General features: G+C 55.9%; 4 protein-coding genes across 7 annotated transcripts; 1 reads left to right on the top strand and 3 right to left on the bottom strand.

The window, feature by feature from the left end:
* Positions 1 to 70: 70 nt before the first annotated feature.
* On the bottom strand, positions 71 to 6,301 carry COG8 (component of oligomeric golgi complex 8). Of its 2 annotated transcripts, none has more exons than XM_069868774.1 (5): positions 5,990 to 6,301; positions 4,965 to 5,172; positions 4,070 to 4,888; positions 2,968 to 3,136; positions 71 to 518 (listed from the first exon to the last, which is right to left on the bottom strand). In XM_069868774.1, the coding sequence occupies exons 1-5, from the start codon at positions 6,295 to 6,297 to the stop codon at positions 361 to 363; spliced, it is 1,662 nt and encodes a 553-aa protein (XP_069724875.1). In that variant the 5' UTR covers positions 6,298 to 6,301; the 3' UTR covers positions 71 to 360. The 2 variants fall into 2 exon arrangements, with proteins under 2 accessions (XP_069724875.1, XP_069724874.1); XM_069868773.1 differs by lacking the exon at positions 71 to 518 and adding an exon at positions 2,210 to 2,774.
* Positions 6,302 to 6,333: 32 nt separating this feature from the next.
* On the top strand, positions 6,334 to 7,896 carry NIP7 (nucleolar pre-rRNA processing protein NIP7). The gene is made up of 5 exons (XM_069868777.1): positions 6,334 to 6,448; positions 6,904 to 6,990; positions 7,097 to 7,235; positions 7,315 to 7,455; positions 7,549 to 7,896. The coding sequence occupies exons 1-5, from the start codon at positions 6,393 to 6,395 to the stop codon at positions 7,666 to 7,668; spliced, it is 543 nt and encodes a 180-aa protein (XP_069724878.1). The 5' UTR covers positions 6,334 to 6,392; the 3' UTR covers positions 7,669 to 7,896.
* Positions 7,897 to 8,141: 245 nt separating this feature from the next.
* On the bottom strand, positions 8,142 to 11,612 carry TMED6 (transmembrane p24 trafficking protein 6). 2 transcript variants are annotated; one of them, XM_069868775.1, is made up of 4 exons: positions 10,429 to 11,612; positions 9,202 to 9,328; positions 8,862 to 9,013; positions 8,142 to 8,654 (listed from the first exon to the last, which is right to left on the bottom strand). In XM_069868775.1, exons 1-4 carry the CDS (start codon positions 10,702 to 10,704, stop codon positions 8,430 to 8,432), a joined length of 780 nt encoding a protein of 259 aa, XP_069724876.1. In that variant the 5' UTR covers positions 10,705 to 11,612; the 3' UTR covers positions 8,142 to 8,429. The 2 variants fall into 2 exon arrangements, with proteins under 2 accessions (XP_069724876.1, XP_069724877.1); XM_069868776.1 differs by having other exon boundaries at positions 8,435 to 8,724.
* Positions 11,613 to 11,705: 93 nt separating this feature from the next.
* On the bottom strand, positions 11,706 to 20,775 carry TERF2 (telomeric repeat binding factor 2). Of its 2 annotated transcripts, none has more exons than XM_069868770.1 (10): positions 20,587 to 20,775; positions 19,991 to 20,086; positions 19,330 to 19,460; positions 18,949 to 19,035; positions 17,996 to 18,142; positions 17,178 to 17,593; positions 16,256 to 16,642; positions 14,044 to 14,129; positions 13,292 to 13,344; positions 11,706 to 12,407 (listed from the first exon to the last, which is right to left on the bottom strand). In XM_069868770.1, the coding sequence occupies exons 1-10, from the start codon at positions 20,765 to 20,767 to the stop codon at positions 12,249 to 12,251; spliced, it is 1,743 nt and encodes a 580-aa protein (XP_069724871.1). In that variant the 5' UTR covers positions 20,768 to 20,775; the 3' UTR covers positions 11,706 to 12,248. The 2 variants fall into 2 exon arrangements, with proteins under 2 accessions (XP_069724871.1, XP_069724872.1); XM_069868771.1 differs by having other exon boundaries at positions 16,256 to 16,486.
* Positions 20,776 to 21,787: the final 1,012 nt, after the last annotated feature.

Raw genomic sequence — 21,787 nt, 5'->3', positions numbered from 1 at the left:
CTGCACCCTTCGCCACTGCCCACACCATGCCCTTGGTCCCCACGGCGAGCCCAGAAGAGGGGATTCTCTCCACACACTCTCTCCCTGGCAGAAGGTCTTGCTCCTGGACCCACAGAATAATTTCAAGCAGGAGAAGCCAGGAGCTGTGCTGAGTCCTCACCGTGTATTGCCTGCAGTAATGCCACGTGGGAACCCTCAGGGCTGTGGCTCCGTACTGCTGTGTTCACCAGGATAAAGATGGGCACCCAGCACCACACTGGTGGTGGAACCCCAAGGCCTGGGACACCCCAGGGATCCACCACGGCTCTGCTCCGGTGGGACAAGGCACCAGGGCTAGGCACCTGCCCGGGGTGGCAGAGGTCAATCCACAAACTCCATCCAGTTGACGTTGGTGAAGGTGCGGGTGTCCATCCGGTCGATGTAGAGGATCCCATCGAGGTGGTCCATCTCGTGCTGGATAATGCGGGCGGCCCAGCCCGTTGCCTCCCAGCTCACCGGCTCCCCGTGCTCATCCACCCCTGCAGCCCGGAAGAACAGCGGTTGGGATAAACCGTGGCCGTGCCAGCTGCTTCAGGCAGCTCTGCCCGTCCCTGCAGCGCTGCGGGTGCTGCCGCAGGCTGGGGGCTGCACCCCACTGGGGGTCTGAGTGGGGCTGCATCTCAGGTGGAGCTGCACCTTGGTGAGGCTGCACCTCAGTGCTGCTGCACCTCGGTGAGGCTGCATCCCAGTGAGGCTGCATCCTAGTAAGTCTGCACCCCAGTGCTGCTGCATCTCAGGTGAGGCTGCACCTCGGTGAGGCTGCATCCTAGTAAGTCTGCACCTCAGTGCTGCTGCATCTCAGATGGGGCTGCACTTCTGTGAGGCTGCACTTCAGTGCTGCTGCACCTCGGTGAGGCTGCATCCCAGTGAGGCTCTATCAGTAAGTCTGCACCCCAGTGCTGCTGCACCTCGGGGAGGCTGCATCCCAACGAGGCTGTATCCTAGTAAGTCTGCATCCTAGTGCTGCTGCACCTCAGTGAGGCTGCATCCCAGTGAGGCTGTGTCCTAGTAAGCCTGCACCCCAGTGCAGCCGCGTCTCAGGTGGAGCTGCACTTCTGTGAGGCTGCACCCCAGCGTGGGCGCACCCCATCCCATCCCTCCCCCGGGGCAGGGGCGGCCGTACCGGAGACGTGCACGGCCCAGTGCCGCGGGACGAAGGCGGAGAAGCCCTGGAGGCTGGCGCAGCCCTCGGGCGCGGCGACGAGGCGGGAGTCGAGGACGCGGAGCTGGGGGTTGACGAGGACGCGGAGCGGGAAGGGCCGAACGCGGTGCCGGCGTTGCAGCTCGGGCGGGTAGCGGCGGCAGCGCTCCTCGCTCAGCTCGGCGGCGAAGACCCGCAGCGGCACCCCGAGCTGCGGGGCGCTCAGCCCCAGCCACGGGCCCCGCCGCAGCGCCCCGGCCAGCGCCGCCGCCAGCGCCCGCAGCTCGGCGCCGCCCAGCAGCTCGGGGCCCGCGGCCGCCGCGGCTCCGCGCAGCACCGGGGCGCCCACCTGGCACGGCTCGGCGAACGGCGGCGCCCGCGGGCCCAGCACCCGCCGCCGCAGCGCCCGCCAGTACGAGCGCTCCCGCTCGGCCCAGCCCGGCGCGGCCCCGCAGCCCCCGCACGGCGGCCCCCGCAGCGCCCGCAGCCACCCGCCCGCCATGGCCGCGCCGAGCGGCGCCCCCTGCCGGCAGCGACCCCGCATAGCCGCACCCGCACCGAGCGGCGCCCCCTGCCGGCACCGACCCGCACCGAGCGGCGCCCCCTGCCGGCACCGACCCGACACGGGCAGGGGCGGCGGCACGGAGGGAGGGAGGGAAAGAGGGAGGGAGGGAGGGAGAGGAGGGAGAGAGGGAGGGAGGGATGTGGGAAGGATGCAGGAGGGATGCATGCAGAAAGCGGGAGGGATGCAGGCAGGGATGCAGAAGGGATGCAGGAGGGATGCAAGCAGAATGTGGAAGGGATGCAGGCAGGGATGCAGAAGGAATGCAGGGAGGGATGCAGGCAGGGATGCAGGCAGGGATGCAGGCAGGGATGCAGGAGGGATGCAGGAGGGAAGCAGGAGGGAAGCAGGCAGGGACGAGCAGCTACTCCAAAAACCAGGTGATAAGGCGACACAGCCTAGCATCACCACAGCCACTCGCTCCCAAAGGACAGGGTGACACAGTCCAGGGCAGCTACTACCCCATGGCCACCAGTAGCCAAGCCCTCGTGTCCCTTTCCCCATGAGCCAGCTCCTCCTCGCCTGGTGCAGGCAGCAGGAAGGCAGGCAAGGACCAGCAGCCACTCCAGTTCCAAAGCTCAGGCTGACACAGCCCAGCCCAGCTGCTATTCTTTGGTCCTCGATAGCCAAGTCCCCTCCCAGGCAGCCCCTCCTCTGCCCCAGCACAGTCTCTTCTCCCCCAGGACATACGATGCCCTCCTGGATTGCCTCCTCCTCACCCAACGTGGGCAGGGATGCAGACAGTGGGACGGTGGGCAGGGACCAGCAGCCACCTGGCTTGCGAGGGACAGGGTGACATCGCCCAGCCCAGCCATTACTCTTTGGCTACCGGGCTGTCCGATAGCTGAGCGTCCCCGGGAGGGCTCTCCTGCCCCAGCACAGCCTCCTCTTCCACCACTGGATGTGCGGACGTCTCCTGGGCCGGCTCCTCCTCGCTGGGCGCTGGCAGGAGGAAAGCCAGAGGCTCCCTGAGAGCGGCCACGTCGATGCGGCCCAGCCGGCCAAAACGCTGCAGCTGCATCGGGGGGACACCTGGCAGAGAGGGAAAGGGAGAGGGGGCTCAGACGGGGTCCGCAGGCAAGGGGCAGCCCCCCAGAGGTGGCAACGGCAGGAAAGGGTTCAGTATCTCTTGGGGAGGGGTCATAATGGGTGGCAGAGCTGCCCACAGCAGCTCTGCCCAGCCCGCAGTGTCCCCCGACTAAGAGGGAAGCCCGTGGGGTCTCACCCAGAGCCTGCGCGATCTGTGATGGGGGAAAGAGGACTTGGAGGCAGCGGTTGAGGTAGGGCAGCAGGTCCTCCAAGAAGGCTGTGCAGAATTGGACAAAGAGCTCCTGCTCCCGTCCACTGAAAGCTGCCTCCTCCGCACGGTGGAAGGCCAGGATGGTTTTGGTCACCTGGAGTGAAAGGCAGAGTCATTAAATCCCCGGGGAGTTGTTAATTCTCCCTGCAAACAACCGCTCAATCACAGGGATGAAGGGAATTAGTGAGCCAAGGCCAATGGGACGGGATTCACCACAGCTCAGTGCCGGGTCCTGCACTTGGGTAACAAGGACCCTGTGCAGCGCTTCAGGTCTAGGGAAGAGTGGCTGGAAAGCTGCCTGGCAGAAAAGGCCCTTCAGGTGCTGGTCAACAGTGTCTGAATGTGAGCCAGCGGTGGCCCAGGTGGCCAAGAAGGCCACCAGCATCCTGGCTTGAATCAGCCATAGTGTGGCCAGCAGGAGCAGAGAAGGGATCAGTCCCCCTGTACTCGGTGCTGGTGAGGACACACCTTGAATCCTGGGTTCAGTTTTGCCCCGTCACTCCAAAAAGGACATTGAGGGGCTGGAGCATGTCTGGAGAAGGGAATGGAGCTGGGGAAGGGTCTAGAGTCCAGGGGTTCTGAAAGCAGCTGAGGGACCCAGGGCTGTTTTTCCCTGACAGGAGCAGGCTGAGGGGAGACCTCATCGCTCTCTGCAGCTCCCAGAAAGGAGGTTGTAGTGAGGTGGGTGTTGGGCTTTTCTCCCAAGTAACAAATGACAGGAGGAGAGGAAATGGCCTCAAGTTGTGCCAGGGAGGTTTAGTCTGGGTATCAGGAAAAATGACTTCACTGACAGGAGTGTCAAGGCCTGGCTCAGTCTGCCCAGGGAAGGGGTGGAGTCACCATCCCTGGAGGGATTCAAAAGCTGTGCGGATGGGGTGCTTAAGGACATGGTTTAGTGGTGGAGTTAGCACTGCTGAGTTTACAGTTGGACTCAATCTTAAAGGTCCTTCCCAACCTAAATGACTCACTCCGTGACTCTGTCCTGTGAATACTCAGGGCAGGGCGAGCCCGTCCCCAGGCACCTCACCTCGCTGAGCGCCTCCTCCAGGCAGGCAGTGACATCCTGGGCCAGGGCCACGGGGCAGCAGAGCCGCAGGTCGTTGAAGGCCACGAGGAGGCCGTTGAGGAAGCAGGCGAGGGGCGGGAAGTCCAGAAGCACCATGGGTGGCTGCAGTGTCCCCGGCTGGGCCGTAGGCACCGGCACCCCCGTGCCGGCCCCCAGGACCGCTGGGGCGGAGATGAGCGTGTAGGAATTCATCTCCTCTCGGAACTTCTCCACCGCCTCATCCACTGCTTTCCTGAAAGTGGCAGCGGCCACACGCTGGAAGAGGGGGGCCAGCTGTCCGCGGAAATCAGCCCCCACCCTGCTGAAGGAGAGGCCGAAGTACATGCACTGTCCCAGCAGAGAGTCCAGGCGGCTGCCCACCCCACGCTGGAGATCGCGCTCCAGCGTCTGCAGGAACTCGGAGACCTTCTGCAGCACCCAGCCGTGGAAGATGGCTCCCTCGTTGAGGGCCTGCCCCTCGGGAGGCAGCAGCGGCTCCTCGTCAGAGAAGATGGCGCGATACTGGGTGACGATGTCGAAGAGGTGGACGCGGCACGTCTCGATGGTCTTGGTGATGTGGAAATAGGGGTCATCATCGGGGATGGAGGCCTGGATGGAGCGCAGCCAGGTGTCCCGCGCCTGCAGGAACTTGATGCGCAGCTCAGCCTCCGTGAAAACATCCATGCGGCGCAGGTAGCCGATGACGCGCAGGCAGGCCGGCAGCTGGATGTTGGTGCGGAGCTGCTGGATGAGCTGGTTCAGCATCAGCTGGGCAGACTGGCGCACCTCATCCACGATGCCCTGGGGTGGGAGGAGAGGCTTCAGCCGCGGGGACCGGGCACGGGCAGGGCATGGGTCAAGGCAGAATGAGGCCTACCTGGATCACAGGGATGCTGCTGTGCTTCCGCTCCAGCCGGCGCACGTAGGCAGCGAGCTCCAGCGCCTCCTCGTAGTAGCCATTACGGACACAGGTGTCCATGAGCTGTGGGATCTCTAGGATCTCTAAGATCTCCGTGTGCCGGTTCAGCGTCAGGCTGTTCATGCGCCGGCTGCAGGCGATCTCCTCTGCATCGCGCATGAAGTTCCTGCGGGACGGGGATGGGATCAGGATGAGGCTTCTCTTGGTAGTATTGGACCCTGGCCCCCTCCGCCCTCCACTGACCTCTTCCCAGTGCTGTCCAGGGCCCCTTCCCAGTTCCAGCCAGCCCCGACTCTTACTGGGCCCAGCACCAGGCCCCCTCTCACTGCCCCCAGCTCTCAGTGGCTTCCCCTACACCCAGGGCTGCTCCTGCACCTCAGACCCTGTCCCAACCTCACTCCATCCCAACAAGTGATAGGACAAGAGGAAAGGTCCTCAAGTTGCCTTAAGGGAGGTTTAGATTGGATAGCAGGAAACCTTTCTTCACAGAAAGTGTTCTTAGACACTGGCAGAGGCTGCCCAGGGAAGCAGTGAAGTCATCATCCCTGAAGGAATTTAAAAGACAGGCAGACATGGTGCTCAGGAATATAATTTAGTAGTAGACAGGTATGGTGTGACTACAAGCCCTTGTAAAAAGCCCCTCCCCAGCTTTCCTGGAGCCCGTTCCAGTACTGGAAGCTGCTCCAAGGTCTTTCTGGAGCCTTCTCTTCTCCAGGCTGAACAACCCCAACTCTCTCAGCCTGTTCTCAGAGCAGAGGTGCTCCAGCCCTTGGACCATCTCCGTGGCCTCCTCTGGAGCCGTTCCAACGTATCCGTGGCCCCGTTAGGCTGGGGATTCCAGCAGGGGACGCAGAGCTGCAGGCTCGGTCTCCCGACAGCAGAGGGGCGGGATCCCCCCTCCTAGCCCCGCTGGACACTCTTATTGACCCGGCCGCGCCCCGCCGTCTCTTCCAACTCCCCCCCGCTCCCCGCAGCTCCCGCACCGGCAGGCGGCCTGGAGCGCGGGCAGGCGGTGCAGGAGGCTGTCGAGGCGGCTCTCGATGCCGCCGAAGCCGCGGCCGGCGCGGCCGGTGCACTCCGCGGAGCGGATGAAGGCGCGGTAGTGCTCGAAGGCGAGGCGGCGCGTGTCGGCTCCCACCCGCGCGCGCTCGGCCGCCAGGCGCTCCGGCTCCCGGCTCAGCTCGGCCAGCCCCAGCGCCGACAGCTCCGACACGTAGGCGGCGAGGTCGGGCCCGGCGGGCGCCGCCGCCCCGCGCAGCCACGCCAGCAGCCGCGCCTCCTCCGCCGCCATCCCTCCCGCCGCGCCGACCAGCCGCTTCCGGTCTCGCCGCTTCCGCTTCCGGCACTTCCGCTTCCGGCGCGGCCACGCGCGCCGGGGAGGGGGCGATGCGGCCGCTGACCGAGGCGGAGACGCGGAGCGTGTTCGAGAAGCTCGGGAAATAGTGAGAGGGCGGGGACCGGGAGGGAACGGGCTGGGGGTGGAACCGGGAGAGGACGGGGACCAGGAGGAGTCATGGCGGGAGCGGACAGGGACTGGAAGGAGGTTAAGGAGCGGAGGGAGCTGGGCTCTTCTCCCAAGGGACGGGGGACAGGACGAGAGGGAAGGGCCTCAAGCTCCGCCAGGGGAGGTTTAGGAAAAAAATTTTCACGGAAAGGGTCTTTGGGCACTGGAACAGGCTGCCCAGGGAGGGGGTTGATTCACCTTCCCTGGAGGGGTTTAAGGGACGGGTGGCCGAGGCGCTGAGGGACATGCGTTAGTGATTGATGGGGATGGTTGGACTCGATGATCCTAGGAGGACAGGGAGAGGACAGGATGGGGACCGGGAGGGGATGAAGTCTGGGAGGGTAAGGGATGGGGACAGGAGCAGGGTACATCTGCTGAGATATGTGCCCACAGCATTGGTGAGAACATCCAGCTGCTGGTGGACCGGCCCGATGGCACCTACTGCTTCCGCCTGCACCGTGACCGTGTTTACTACCTCAGGTGGGCAGGGAACCAGGGGAGGGTCGGGTGGGGACAGTGGGGGGGCTCTGCATGGGCCCTGGCCTGGTCACTGCTCCAGCTCAGCCCCGTGCCCCAATCCCCGTAGTGAGAAGCTGCTGAAGGTGGCTGCGAGTGTCCCCCGGGAGAACCTCGTGTCACTGGGCACCTGCTTTGGGAAGTTCACCAAGACGCAGAAGTTCCGGCTTAGTGTCACAGCCCTGGACTTCCTCGCCCCCTACGCCAAGGTGGGACACAGCCCCCTGCCAGCCGCCCCTGCCCCATGCCGGGTCCCCAAGCCCCTCACTGCTCCCCCCTCTCTTGCAGTACAAGGTGTGGGTGAAGCCGGGCTCGGAGCAGTCCTTCCTCTACGGCAACCATGTCCTGAAGTCCGGCCTGGGCCGCATCACGGAGAACACGGCCCAGTACCAGGGGGTGGTGGTGTACTCCATGGCCGATGTCCCACTGGTGAGTGGCTGGCGCAGCCCCTGCGCTTTCCCAGGCTGGGCTGTGGGTATGAGGGGGAGAAATTCCCTCTCACTTTGCCTTCTTCCCTCCCAGGGCTTTGGAGTGGCTGCTAAATCCACGCAGGAGTGCCGGAAGGTGGACCCCATGGCCATCGTGGTGTTCCACCAGGCTGACGTCGGGGAATACGTGCGGAGTGAGGACACGCTGACCTAAGGGAACTCCAGCACTCCAAGACACAAGTATTCCTGGGCAGAATGGACCTTGTCCTGCACCACGGGTGCAGCAGCAGCACAGGGAGCCCACCCCAAGTAGGGTGGAGAAACTGGAAGCTGCCAGCACATAACCCCTTGCTCTGGGGGAGCTGCAACCAGCACAAGGAGGAGCTTTCCCCTGTGCCAGACCGGCCCTTACTGTCACATAAAGCTTGTTACTTTTCCTAGAGTGCCCATTGTCTAGTGTGGAGCTCTGGGGCGTCTCACCCCCATGCAAGTCTCTGCAGCACAACGCATGAGGGTGCGACTCCAGGGGGGAGAAGGAGCATGTTTCGTTCAGCTGATGAGGGTAAGGGCAGGTTTGCAGCCTGTCAGAGCTGAGCTTTGGGAAGGGAGGGATGGGGCAGGCAGCTTCCAGGCAGGACTCGCCTGGCCTGGGCTCACAGAGGATGGGTAGAACAGGCTGTAGTCGCTTCCCAGAGCATGTGCCAGGGGTTCCTTTATTGGATGTGTGGTAGAAAAGGCACGTCAGGACATTAAAGAGGAGCAGAGCTGTAACAAACCAAGCCAGCACACAGCTCAGGCAATCGCATCGTGCTTCTCTTCTGTCAGGGTGATTTCAGCCAAGGCAGAGCTAAGCTGAAGGCAGGAGCAGAAGGAACACTCCTTCCCCAGGCAGTGCCTGGCCTTTGCTCCTGCTCTGCGAAAGGGCAGAGGAGCAGCTCAGCTCCCAGGCGCCTCAGGCAGTGGTTCCAGGCCCTGCTAGCATTTCTGCCTGCTGGAGGTCTGCACGCTGAAGAGACGCTTCAAGAAGTAGAGCTGCAGCACCCCCGAGAGGACAATGATGCAGCTCTGAGCCATTGACCACCAGTTGACATAGTTGTAGTTGGACTCCAGAAGAAAGGAGTCAGCCCCTTTCCGCATCCGGGCAAAGTTGTAGAACCGCCACATGTGGAAAATGTGGACCTGCAGCTTCTTTATGCTGGTCTGTGGGAGAGGTGGGTGCTCGGCCACGGGGCCACAGCAGAGCCTCGAGCTGGCAGAGCTGCTCCGAGAGCTGTTTGCTCAATTAAGCTGTGGCTCAGCATTAAATTAAGTTGTGGCTCAGCCAACAGCGAATGCTTTATGGCTCTCCTGGGAGGCCGTGCCCATCCCCACTGCTTTGGAGCACCCTGGGGTTGGCTTAATGCTCACCTCAATTGCCTCCAGGGTGTTGTTCAGCTCTTTCCTCTCTTCTGGCTGCTTGTTTTCCATGTCGTAGCCTTCATAGTAGACACCAAAATTGAGAAATACCTGCACGAAGCCGAAGTGGTTGTGCTGGTTGTCCAAGCACAGCTGATAGAAACCTGCAGAGAGAAGTGAGGGTGGGTGTTCAAGGCAGACTCATCCCCAGCACTTGACCCTCATCCTCCCCCCTGGGCACAGACAGCTCAGTGCTCTGGGAAGCGCTCGCCAGGCTCAGGGCTGCTGGCTGGGAGCTGGCAGCCCCTGGACACCAGCAGCTGAGCCGGGCAGGGACCAGGGCAGTGGGGACCTGTCTCCTTGGTGAGGAAGTTGATCTGTCCTCGTACGTCCTGGGAAGCACCGAGCTGGAAGCCGTTGGGGTCGTTCACCGTGGTGAGGATGTCCCTGTTGTTGGCGATCCCTGTCGCCCGCTGCACCTGCAGGCAGGGAACAACCCAGGGGGCATGCCGAGGCCTGATGGGAAACACCGGAGCCCACAGGAGCCCTCGTGTGCAGGGCAGGGACTTGCCTCGATGGAGGGTTGGTTTGGGGTCCAGGGGGAGCCACCCTCTCCCTCATTGTGAGCTGAGGCCAGGGAGATGCCAGTTAAAGGAAACCAGAGCCCACAGCCCTGCATAATAAACCCATGGTTCCCAACAACCACTCATGGTGCCACAAGTAATCACACAGCCCCCATGTCTCCAGCTCCCTGCTGCCAGCACAACCCTAGCAATTGCTGCCAAAGCACTGCGAAAGGGAGCTGTGCTGAGCCCCAGGGCCGTGCCACGTTCCCATGCTCTGCTGAGCATGGAGCCAGGGAAAGCCACCAGTGCCAGGCACAGCTCTGTCCCAGCTCTCCTTCAACCAGCCTAGTGTAAACAGGAGATAAAAGGGCTGCAGTTGCCCCTCTGGGAAGGGTACGGAGCACAGGGACAAGTAGATACAGCTGTGCCTGGGACCTTCCAGCTGTGGGTCAGAAAGCCAAGCAATGTGCAACAGCCCTCAGCCCACCCACCAAAGGGCAGAGCTCACCATGCCAGGACACCCCACAGCACCCTGTGAGAGAGCTCTGCATGCTAGGGCACCATGCCTGGAGCTCTTGGCACCACTTTATGGTTTTAAAACAAGTATTGAATAAAATAAATATGATGAATGATGCCCAAGAAAGCTTGGTCCCCGAAATGAAACATAAATGACTGCAATCATTCCCTGTCTCAACCAAGGACCTTTTCCCTCACAGCTCCAACAACTCCAGCCAGCACATGGTCTTCAACCCATGGGGTCTCCTTCCAGCCATAAGCCTGGTCACAGCACCAAGGTGATAAGAGATTGCTCCCCACAGGACCAGCCGCAGCCTTACAGGATAGGAACGGTTGGACTCGATGATCCGGTGGGTCTCTTCCAACCTGGTTATTCTATGATTCTATGATTCTAGGAGGCAGCGAGCACCGGCATTGATCCAGCACCCCCATTCTCCAGCCGCGCCAACAGCTGCCCCGTGCTGGCAGCTTCTCGGGATGTGTCCCGCAACGCTCACCTCGTAGCTGAAGAAGAAGTTGCCACTCTGGTGTGCAAACTGCCAGAAGCACTCCACGGTGCCGCCAGGGATGACAACGGCAAAGTCGTAGCGATCGGCCCCACGGAAGAGGGGCTCCTGGCTAGACTCGCTCAGGACCTCAGTCCTGGGGCAGCCAGCGGGGCCCAGCAGCAGCACCAGGAGCGCCAGCAGCAGCATCCCTGCTTCCCAGCCCGCAGCGCTCCCTCCCAGCGAGCCAGGGCAGGAGCGGGGACGTGGGATGGCAGAGGTAATCATTAACTGCGCCACCGCACTCGCAGTGACAGGGCTGGTGTCAGGAGGAGTGTGGCACAGGCTCTGCTCCTCAAGGTGATTGCGGTGCAGAGTAGGAGCTGGTCTGGCTCGCTCACATTAGAGCTCATCCAGCTGAGCCCTTGTGCAGAGGCTGCTGTGAGGAGACACCTCTGTCACCAGCAGAATCTCCCAGCTGTAGAGCCAGGTTTACAAACCAAAGGGGAGGGAAATGCACAGCCACAACCAGGTGGTGAGGGAAACTCATTCCAGGAGCTGCTGCTGAAGGACACAGGGAACACAGGTGTTCCCAAACACATTTCTACCCAGCCCTGGCTTTGCAAGAATGTGGCAAAGGGAGTGAAAATGCCCCCACACCTCCCTTGCCCTTTGACATCAACAGAAATTAGCTCTGAAGGTTCAGTGTCACACCTACACCAACGCAGCAGCACCTCAAACTTCCAAGGTATTGTTGTTGCACCCCAAAAAGCTGCTGACAATACCCCCAGCCCCAACCAACTCACGAGACGGACAGGGATCGCTACATTCCTGGGTTGGTGCGTGTCCCCAGCAAGCAGATGGCATCCCAAAACTGCTGCATTTCCACTTGTGAGACACAAGTTCACCTCTTACAGCTCCTGATATCCAACAAGAAACAAACTTTATTTTACACAAGACCAATCGGATATAGACTCCAGCTTTGGCACCTGAAGGCAAGAAATATGTGGTGTGCTCAGAGCTCATACGCTTGCAGGGACTGCTCACAAGAAGTGGATGTTAGCAGGAAGAACTGCCACTAAGACACGACCAAAAATCAGTAAGCACTGAGACTTTTAACATGGGAACAACTAACATTTAAGCCCTGAAACAAAAATACGATGTTTTTAAAGCCTCAAAGCCGAGAAAAAAATTCCCACTCGCAGACTAGCCCTGTACAAAGCAGAATAGGAATGTGGGGGAAAAAAAAAAAAAAAAAAGCAGATCACCTTGCCCAAATCTCTTCTTCCCCTCAGGAGCACTAGGGCTATGCGCTGTGCTCAGTCCCTTGAGGGAGAGAGAGGCAAACAAACAAGATCAAAGAAGCAGTTCATAGTACAGACAATTAAAACACATAAAAATAGCCACTGATGGGATTATCCTGCCACTTGACAGCACATGAGCAGAGAAAACCGTCATTTCAGCAGCCCAGCAGGTTGAGATTCATTCTACAAAGGCTGCAGTTATTCAGGTGGAAAAGAAAGTCCCAGTCCAGGCCATTTGCGAGTGTGTGTAGCCAGGCTGCGTGGCTTCTGCCAACTACTCAAGCCCTCAAACTTACAGCAGACCTAAACCTTGCAGCTACACCTCGAGACACAAGGCTCCTCAGTTCTTGTCAGATGTGGTTTCCATCCACCGCAAGAGTCTGTAGTACCATGAGCCAGAGGAACTCACCACACTACCCGGAATACACATCGGAAATTAGCACAGCAGCCTCCCTGCTACCATTGCTCTGGTCCATCTTTCAAAAGAAAAATAAGGTTTTTGCACCTAAAATCCCATGTTTCTCAGCTTTAGAGGATTCCCAGCTTTTTCATGGTCCGCCAACGATCCTTGATCATCACCGGCGTGCGGTTCTGGAAGGGGTATTTCTGGCAAATGGCCTTCCACCTCCCTTCTCCAAACTTCTTCACGCCATCTTTGATCCACTGGCTCTCCTGTACTGTCCATTTCTACAAGAGAGAAGGGAAGCGGTGCTCTGTGAGTACAGAGTGCAGTTTCAGGGAGGAGCTGCATTTGGCAGAGAACTGCATTATAATTCCTTCCCTTTATCACCTGTGCTAGAAGCACAGAGGAAAGGCAGAGCCAGAGCTCCTGTCAGTAGCGCACACAGCACTCGGTAACTGCTTTGCTGTAGACGTGCTCTCCTAACTGTTACAGGTAAGAGCAGTACTCAGCTCCAGCACAAGCTCAGGAGTAGTTCTGCTTCCCAAAGCACAATCCTGGACACCTAAAAGAGGAGTTACCTTTTGATGCAACCTTTTGATGCATCACAAATACAAAGTATTTGCCTACACTGTGTGTTAACAGCATGCAAGTAAGAGTGTGGGGGAAAAAAAAAAAAATCTGCACAGTTTAGGTGTTCAGGTCCCCTGAATTTATGCACTGGAGGCAAAATGTGAAATAACTGAAGAGAGCAATCACAGGGAACAAAGCGCTACCCAGCGTACAGCAGCACAAGAGCCAGCAGCTATCTTCCTACAAGAGTGACAGTGTACCTAGTAGCACCAAATGTGGGACCTCTTCCCAGGTAAGTTGCTGTACGAGTGTACCTCACCCGAACAAGATGCTGAATGTCTCCTGCACGTGGGGAACTCAGCAAACCTAGTTCTGAACCATGCATCAAGGGACTGCAGGCACAGACCTGGTGTGTGGGATGCATTTAATGCACAGCAGCAGCTCACGCTGCTGTAGGGAGCTGCAGGCCACTGAGGAAGAAGTGCTCAGAGCAGCAGAGTATCCTCAATGTATGGCAAACTGCCTAATAGTTTGCACTGCTATACAGACAAGTCCTGATTTGAGGCCTTACAGAAATGACTTAAGGGCTCCACATTACCTGTTTCTTGGAACCGAAGACTGTACTGTTGTGGCTGTTTGAAGCAAGCGATGCTGAAAAACAAGGCGAGAGGATTACATTTCACCATCATTCAGGAGGTGCAGACCTCCTTGAGAGGCTGCCTTCGGCTTCACTGCTGAACTGTGCAGTCAGCCTATGAGAATATTCCCTGCCAGACAATTAAACCAAATGCCTTTATCCCTCTCTGCTCTGTAGCTATAGCATGCACAGCCTTTCTGTTTCAAGCTTCATTTGCTTTATGTGAAAGCTTTCCAATAAGATCTGTTTTGTTTTAAACCAGCCAACACGTCAAGAACAGGGGCATCCATCCATGACGTGGCTCTGCTGTATACTGAGGCTGGAATTAGATATCCATTGTCCACTCCTTTTCACCAGCTAAGCTGCGTATCGAGCTGCAGAGGGATCAGGACTAGAAAACTGATCTGGGTGAAAAGGTAAACTTAATTTCACAGCACTAAAGTTGGAATGAGGAAAAGAGCTGTATTTCCAATATTTACACCCTGTAAGCTAAGCATGATTAGCCTGATATGTGGACAGGACTTTTAGGCAGGTATTTCAGGTCAGAGTAACAAAAAGTACATCTCAGAGTTGGACAGCTACCCATTTTCTTGGGCTTTTAGGATTTCTGGTTGCAAAATTCAGTCTCACAGAAAGGAGTAAGACACCCGTGAGCGAGCACAGAAGCCAGGATTATCGTCAGTTAACACCTGCAACAGGGGCTCTGTTCTTACCTGCATCTGCGAAGAGCTCATCCTCCTCACTCCAATAGTCTTTTTCTTCTCTGCCATATGAGCTGTTCCACCTTCCTCGGGAGGACCTGAAAGCAGGCAAGCATTTACTTTGGCTACTAGCTAGGGAGAACATTTTAGAGGGAGTGCAGTGCAGATAAATGCACCCATAAAGCAATATACAAACGCACCAGCTTCTCCAGTCCCTTCAGAGAGGGATGAATCCTTAGGAGACCCTGCCTAGAGGCATGACATACAATACATTCTTGAATATACACAGAATATTGTATTTTGTAGCCAGCATTTGCAAAAACAAATGACTGCATATTAATTAGACAATTAAGCACTTACAGAAAACAGAGACACGCAGCTGGACATCCCAGGCCATCGCATACAGCACAGAATTGCCAACAGCTCAGGGCAGAAGCCTTTAGTCTCCCCAAGAAGCATTTAATTACTGTGCCACTACTAACGCTACTGAGGTCAGCCGAGGTACAGAGGCCTCTCCAAGAGATCAAGTGTCACCTGCTTTCAATCCCCAAGCACGAACTTGTGAGATGAAATTAAACCTGTTTAGAAAACTTCAAAAGCTTCACCCCGGCTGTCACATCCAATGTAATTGAAGCCATTTAGGATTACAGGAAAATAAATATTCTCTGTCCTTGAAGGTGCACTGTTGAGCACCTTTTTCTGGCACGCAAACATATGAGAACCAGCCAGAGATGCACACGATTAGATTTCCAGACAGATGCCATTAGCACCAGTGCTACCACAAGTCCCAACACGCAAAGGCTTCAAGGCATCCGCACAAGCAGCACAGAAAATAAATCACTTTCCAGGTGAACTGGAAACCAACTTGCACAACGGCAGGGCTGAAACTTGAGAACTGCTCCAGCCAGCATCAGCAGCCCCACTCTGGGCTCCCTCACAATGTGCCACCAGCCCTTGCCTTAGGCACCTGGCGCTGGGTGGGAAGGCAGCACACCTGAGTCACCCAGTCCAACCCCTTCCTAGAGCAGTCGGCCACAGCGCTCTGGTCTGGAAGAGTTCACAAAACATCATCCCATCCCCACAGCGTTCCCCAGCACCCTTCAAATAAACTCCAGACATAGCCTAAGGACCGCAACATCATATGCAATGCACTACTGGAAAATAGAAGAGATCAAATGGCACCACACACGAGTCCTCGAAAAAGCAGGAAATTAAGTAAAATTCCCAGATGACTCTAGGAAATGGACAACATGAAGGGCTGGAAATTGCTTCTCTGACAACTCGCTTAATCCTGAGCAGAACGCACCAGCACAGCATCAATGCCAGCTGCACTGCAGCACATCCCTACTTGCAACCCCTCTCCTGTGCTTCACAGAAAGACAATCCGTCTCCAGAGGAGCTAAGCTACATAAAGCACCAAAACCTGCCTGCCCCTGAAAACCAAACCTTCATGCCCTTGACATTCTTAAGCCAGGAACTAAGGCTGTGGCCTGGTTATCTTTTCAAACACATCAAGCTCTCCTCAGTCATCTCTGTTTCATTCCTGGTGATCTGAAACATCATTACTGCTGGCTTCTACGCAACTTCACCAAGCAAAGGAAGAACAACTCGGACATCTAAGCAGGAACTTTGTTGCACCCTGGTTAAGGAGTCTCTTAACACAAGAGAAGTAAGTGTTAATTTTAGACTTCTGCTGATAAGCCTACTTTGCCGTTATCTGTGGGAAGTCCCTATAATAAGGAAAAACCCCTAACATACCTCTCATTGCAGTCATTTCAGCCACAAATTCATACTCAAGAAACAGACAGAAAGCTATGACTACAGGTTTGTTAACCAACATAGGTTTTATGAAAAGAGAGCTTATGTGAGGTGAGTGTTGTATTTCTCAAAAGCACCTATGAACTTTTTCCAGTGTCAGCATCACTAACCAAGATTCAGAGAAACACGCATTACCTGTGATACGCATGCTGGAATCACCTACCAGCACTGACTCCCTGCCAGTGGAAGCCAGATAATCTTCTCCTCTCCATTAACCAACCGGGAAACTCTAAGGACAACAGAGTGCTTACTTTTCCCAGTTGCACATAAGCTAGCAGACAAGGATAGTTGGTATACTCATCTTGAATTAAATATAAAGGCTTTTGCTGTTCACGCTACCGATGTCAGCTGCAAGTCAAAAGATCGGATGCAGATTAGAATATACCACAAGAGATGGGCTTCATACTTGGTACTCTCAGTAGATACAGGCTGGTCATGCAATTTCTGAGCAGGTCTGGAAGCAGAAGATACAACTGGCTCCTGAGAAGAGTCTGGGCTGTCACTTGACTCGCTGCACTGGCTGTCTCGCTCCATGACCAGTTTGCTTATGGTCAACAAGCGTTTGCCCTTACGGGATATTTCAGGAGGGTCTGAGATCTCAGAATCTTGATTCATCTCTTCTTTCCGTCTCTTGGTTCTGTGGGATACAGAAGGAGACAGTTGCTTGGGGAAAGAAAAGTCTGTTTCGTCCAGTTTGGTGAAGAGTGCATCAGAATCCTGGGAGTCCGACAGGATCTTGAAAGCTTCTCTCAGAATAGAAATCCCATATGCGGTTACAGTTCCAGAAGGCTGCCTACAAAATAAACAGAACTGAGCAGGTTGTAAAGATTTCGCCAAGGAGGCTCCACTTCATGAAATCAGGCTTTTCCCCTGCAGTGTGACCCTCAATGATTTGCTGTGACCCCAGGGTTCAAATAAAATCTACTGAAGAGGGCACTCCCAACCCTTCGGCCCACCCTCCTCCTGAACAGCAAGGTGTGCCAGGGAAGCAGGTCTCCAGAAAACAAGCCCACGCCCCTGCTAGAGACAGCACAGAGTATCCTTCTGCTGTTCTTGACTAAAGACTGAACCATGCGGATACCAAACACTGCACGAGGAAAGCCATACTTCCGGCTCTCTACTTTACTGCAGTACTAGGTGTCTTCAGGAAAAAAAACACACCACCTTAAATTTTTTACTTTGCATAAGTCTTGCACTGACAGCTTTTGGGGCTCGCTTGGGCCAGCATTTGGAGAAGTTAAGAGCTGTCTACACAGAGCAAACTACCTCCGAGAAGAGAACCACTGCTAAACCTCATCCACCATGCAGGGCCAGATTCCTCTGCCCACCTTTCTGCGTCCCTGCAGGGCACTGCTGGAAGTTTTGAAGCTGCTGCTGCTGGTTCTTTAGATACTTCCATAGGTTCTAAAGCATCTTCCAAGTTATTAACCATTGCCATTATATGTTCAGGTGTTGCTGCTGGGTCAGTCTCTCCTTCCATGGGCTCAGCACCTGCTGCAGAGTCTCTAGCTCCTTCCATAAGCTCAGAAGCTGCTGTGGGGTCATCTGCCCTTGCTGGAGTGTTGGGAGTTCCCTCTAGGTCTTCTGCTGCTTCATCAGGCTCTGGAGCTTCTGCTGGGCCCTCTATTAGTCCTGAGAGCTCCAGAACTGCTGCTTGGCCGTTTGGGCCATTTGCAGACTCAGAAGTCACCGACAAATATTTTGGGTCTTTGTCATGTTCTGAACTGAAGGTCTTTTTTACTATCTTGGACAGAGAAAAAACACACAAATGTTATAAAGATGATTCCTTGTGATTTTATCCCCTCCCAAAGGCATTTTAAGCTGCTACTTGCAGTTCAATCAGAACCACATATGAAGTTCATGTCTATCAATTAAAACTTGTTACATGGACAACAAAACACGTTCAACTGCATAAACCTTTTAGGAATTGACTGAACTTGAAGTACTTTGGTAAATCCAAAGTAACAGTAACCCACTGTTACTTCGGTGCCTAAACTCTAACTCATTACTAGCACCGAAGGCACAGAGAAGCCAAATTACTATTTCATGGTCTTGTGGCACAGTTCTCCACAAATCTGCATCTCACGCCGTTTTCCTGCTGCTCCTCGCTGGGGCAGGAGCAAGCGCAGGATGGGAAGACGAGTACCGTTTGCAGCAGCGGCTCCGATTCATCCACATAGCTCTTCAGGAACTGAAACATGCTCTGCTGGAAGTTCTTGTAGGAGAAGTTTTTGACCGTCGGATGACTTAAATTCTTCTCCCGGATGATGGCCAGCAACTCATTCCTCTTTTTCTAGGGAAGAGGTAAGAATGCTCTGGGACAAGTGCATAAATAACTGCAGGAGTGAGGATCTGGGTAAGGATTGGGCTTTTCCTATTCGGCATTCTCGAGGCCCAACTAATTTACACTGACATATGGCTGGGAAAAGGCCACAGGAACAAGAGAACAATCTTATTTCAGCAATTCTGGCTTTTTGCTTTCAGCGTCAAGGCCACTGCACAGCCTACAGAACAGGAACGGGGAGTCTCTCTGGTTTTGAAACCAGCCCTCCCACAAACTCGTGCTCTACAAGTGAGCTTGAGTCAGCTTCGAGGCAAGTGATGAATGTTGATGCGTGGAAGACCCATGAAGATACACAAGGGAACATGACTAATTGGGGGAGCTCCAAAGTGATCACAGAATCACTAAGCTGGAAAAGACCCACCTGGATCATTGAGTCCAACCATTCCCATCAATCACTAAACCATGTCCCTCTGCACTTCATCTACCCATCTTTTAAACACCTCCAGGGAAGGTGACTCAACCAACTCATCAAAAATTAGGTGATAATCAAAATGCTTCAGAAATGACAAGCGCTGAGGGTTCATTATTCAAGGAGCACTCTTCCCATTTCATCATCGTCACCCTTTCTCCTTGTTCACATTTCCCCAAAAGTTGTGCTTTCCAGGGAAACCTTCTATACCTGCAACACGGGTGATAAATGCCCTCCCCCCTTCACCCCCAAATAGCCCATAAGATACACCAGAGCCACCCAAACATTTCAAAAGATGTATCGCACAGTGCTCAAACAGCCAGCTCTCCTCCCGGCACGGACTCACCTGGACTCTGAGGTCCTTCCCCATCTGCCTCTTGACAATTTTTGAAGCTTTATCAAACTCTTTGCTTTTGATGCAGACAATAACAGCCTACAGAAGAAAACAAACACCAGTTTCTCTGTTGACATCAAACTGACCATACTCTCTAGATGAGCTTTGGAAAGCATGTATAACAATCAAGCACAGCATACAGGTTTAGCACCAATTTAGACAGAGAAACAACTTCTACATTAGCTGATGAAGCAGCACATACACTGAAGATAAACGTTTGCACCCAAGTCAGCACTAACTATAGTATTCCACATGTGAGACAATTCATTTAAGCAAGACCTTTCTAAGACAAAGGATGAGCAGAATATTTATTGAAAAAGAAAAAGGTCTTACAGCTTCCTTCAACATTTTCTGAACAGTTTCCATCGCCTTCTCAGGCACATCAAATTCCTTCTGAATGAGTTCCAGGATACCGATGGCCGATTCCAGAGGGGTGAGCTCAGACTCTTTATCGAAGGTGCAATCTACAAGAATTCACAGCCGTTGGTTTGCAAGGCATTCGCAGCAATGCCTCAATGGTGCCTGGTTGCTTATTCACTCAGTTTGACTGCGCCTTCTAGAGCTAATGAGGATGAAGATGAGAAGTAACGGCAAGCTGACTGCCAAACACCTCAAATGCAAAATCCTACCCCACGCTGACTACAAATAACTGATCCAGAGGGAGCATTTCAGAAGCTATGAGGGGTGTGATCAGACAGCAGGACAGCGCTGGAGCTTAGGCTTGAGCAAACCGCCCTCTGCTAAGGACAACCACCTTTCTCTTGTTATAGCAGCACAATACGGACCCAAAGAGCCACACTCTCTGTCCCCTTGCCCTCAGGGGAAAGCTCCTACAGCCTAACAGCTCTGGCCTAGACCTCTGCTCTGCATGGAAACAGCTCCTGGAAGCTGCAAGGATACAGGCACAGAACAGGGAACGCACCAGTTAGGGGAATGGGCTGCAAGTCAACACTGAGATTTCCCTGCAGCCTTACTGGAAAGGTTGGGGACCCACCGAGATTCTCGCCTTCCTCAACCCGTGATAGGAACTGCATTATGCGCAGCATCTGGGATACCGCAGGCTCCTTCTCCAGGGGACGCATAAGCAGGGCTGCAGGACAAGGGACAGGTTACGTGGTGAAGCCCAGCCCCAGCTCCCCCTCACCCTCCAGCCCACGACCCAGCCTCCCCAGGCCACAGCTTCCCTCGTTCCCCACCTGGGCTGGCCCCTTCCCAGCTGTTCCTGCCCAAGCTTTCCCTGGCAAACTGGCCCTGTCCTCGCTAGCCAGGACCCTCTGCTCAGCCTGGCCACCACCGTGACCTCCGAGCCTGTCCTGCTCAGCTCAGCCCCCTCTGCTCCTGTCCCTGCGCAGGACACCCCCAACATTCACACCCTGAGGCTGAGCACGTTATCCAAACGCTTCTTGGATGCTGTCAGGTTTGGGCGACTGCCTTCCTGGGAGCTGTTCCAGCGCTCCAGCACCTCTGGCTGAGGCGCCTCTTCCCAACGCCCAACCTAGCCTCCCCTGGACCGCCTCCCCGCCACCCCCCCGGCTCCCGCCGCCGCTCCGGGCCGTGGGGCGGCCGCGCTCTGCCCTGGCCCCGCCGCACCCTGCATGACGTCGCGGAGCTGGCGGAAGTCGCGGTTGCGCCCGGCGCGGTACGCCGACACGGCCTGGTGGAAGTAGAAGTGCAGGACGAAGCCGTTAACCGCCGCCTCCTCGGGGAGGCCGCCCCGCGTCGCCGCCGCCATCCCCTCCCGCCGCGCCCCCCGTTGCCGCCTCCCCGGCATCCCGCCCGGAAGTGGCGCGACGCCGCCCGGAAGTGACGACAGCGAGAGGCGCCGCACCGCCCTCCTTGAGCCGAAGGTGAGTGACGGCGACCGGCGTGCACCGCGGCCCCCGGGGGGAGCGCCCTCTGCGGGCAGGAGGGGAACTGCGGGCAGAGCAAGGGGCTGGGCGGGGAGAGAGGGGGCACAGAGAGGGGAGAGCGGGCAGGGGCAGCGCCTCATAGAATCATAGAATCACCAGGTTGGAAAAGACCCACCGGATCATTGAGTCCAACCATCCCCATCAATCACAAACCCATGTCCCTCAGCACCTCGTCCATCCGTCCCTTAAACCCCTCCAGGGAAGGGGACTCAACCCCCTCCCTGGGCAGCCTCTGCCAGTGCCCAATGACCCTTTCCGTAAAAATGTTTTTCCTAACGTCCAGCCTGAACCTCCCCTGGCGGAGCTTGAGGCCATTCCCTCTCGTCCTGTCCCCTGTCCCTTGGGAGAAGAGCCCAGCTCCCTCCTCTCCACAACCTCCTTTCAGGTAGTTGTAGAGAGCAATGAGGTCTCCCCTCAGCCTCCTCTTCTCCAGGCTGAACACCCCCAGCTCTCTCAGCCGCTCCTCATAAGGCTTGTTCTCCAGCCCCCTCACCAGCTTTGTTGCTCTGGATTGTTTCCCTGCAGGCACCAAGGTTCAGTGGCACCTATTAACCTTGTTCTCATCCCTAAAACTGCATCAGTGCCATCTCTGCCAGATGTTCTATCCAGAGAAGCAGAGCCAGGCTGTGTTTTAAAGCCTGAGCCATCTCACGCTGCCCAGGGCAGAAATGGCAACAGGATCCAACACTAGAGCAGGAATGAGCACCAATGTCTCACTTGGGGCAGGGCCTTGAGGCTGAGCACAGCCTTCAACAAACACTTGAAGTATCAGACAGGAGTTGTTATTTTGTACTTTACTTGGGTGCGGTTTCTTACTTTATGCTCTTTATCCCAGTCTTTTGAACAGCCGGCACATTTCCATACAGCATGTCCATCCATTC

This window comes from Phaenicophaeus curvirostris, chromosome 14 (assembly GCF_032191515.1).
Source record: "Phaenicophaeus curvirostris isolate KB17595 chromosome 14, BPBGC_Pcur_1.0, whole genome shotgun sequence".
NCBI classification, from domain to species: Eukaryota; Metazoa; Chordata; class Aves; order Cuculiformes; family Cuculidae; genus Phaenicophaeus; species Phaenicophaeus curvirostris.
Note: the sequence above shows the minus strand (reverse complement) of the source record. Positions and strands in the feature narration are given on the sequence as shown.

What these genes read in the sequence shown, in the direction of transcription:
- NIP7 (XM_069868777.1), top strand. Translation starts at nt 6,393, where the DNA reads ATGCGGCCGCTGACCGAGGCGGAGACGCGGAGCGTGTTCGAGAAGCTC. An exon ending in TCCTCGCCCCCTACGCCAAG is followed by an intron (nt 7,236 to 7,314) that starts GTGGGACACAGC and finishes CCTCTCTTGCAG; the next exon opens with TACAAGGTGTGGGTGAAGCC. An exon ending in CCATGGCCGATGTCCCACTG is followed by an intron (nt 7,456 to 7,548) that starts GTGAGTGGCTGG and finishes CTTCCCTCCCAG; the next exon opens with GGCTTTGGAGTGGCTGCTAA.
- COG8 (XM_069868773.1), bottom strand. Translation starts at nt 6,297, where the DNA reads ATGGCGGCGGAGGAGGCGCGGCTGCTGGCGTGGCTGCGCGGGGCGGCG. An exon ending in GCGCTCCAGGCCGCCTGCCG is followed by an intron (nt 5,173 to 5,989) that starts GTGCGGGAGCTG and finishes CCCGTCCCGCAG; the next exon opens with GAACTTCATGCGCGATGCAG. An exon ending in GCAGCATCCCTGTGATCCAG is followed by an intron (nt 4,889 to 4,964) that starts GTAGGCCTCATT and finishes CTCCCACCCCAG; the next exon opens with GGCATCGTGGATGAGGTGCG.
- TMED6 (XM_069868775.1), bottom strand. Translation starts at nt 10,704, where the DNA reads ATGATTACCTCTGCCATCCCACGTCCCCGCTCCTGCCCTGGCTCGCTG. An exon ending in ACTTCTTCTTCAGCTACGAG is followed by an intron (nt 9,329 to 10,428) that starts GTGAGCGTTGCG and finishes CCCTGCCTGCAG; the next exon opens with GTGCAGCGGGCGACAGGGAT. An exon ending in CTTCCTCACCAAGGAGACAG is followed by an intron (nt 9,014 to 9,201) that starts GTCCCCACTGCC and finishes TTCTCTCTGCAG; the next exon opens with GTTTCTATCAGCTGTGCTTG.
- TERF2 (XM_069868770.1), bottom strand. Translation starts at nt 20,767, where the DNA reads ATGCCGGGGAGGCGGCAACGGGGGGCGCGGCGGGAGGGGATGGCGGCG. An exon ending in GTATCTACTGAGAGTACCAA is followed by an intron (nt 14,130 to 16,255) that starts GTATGAAGCCCA and finishes GCCTGCTTTCAG; the next exon opens with GTCCTCCCGAGGAAGGTGGA. An exon ending in TCTTCGGTTCCAAGAAACAG is followed by an intron (nt 12,408 to 13,291) that starts GTAATGTGGAGC and finishes TCTCTCTTGTAG; the next exon opens with AAATGGACAGTACAGGAGAG.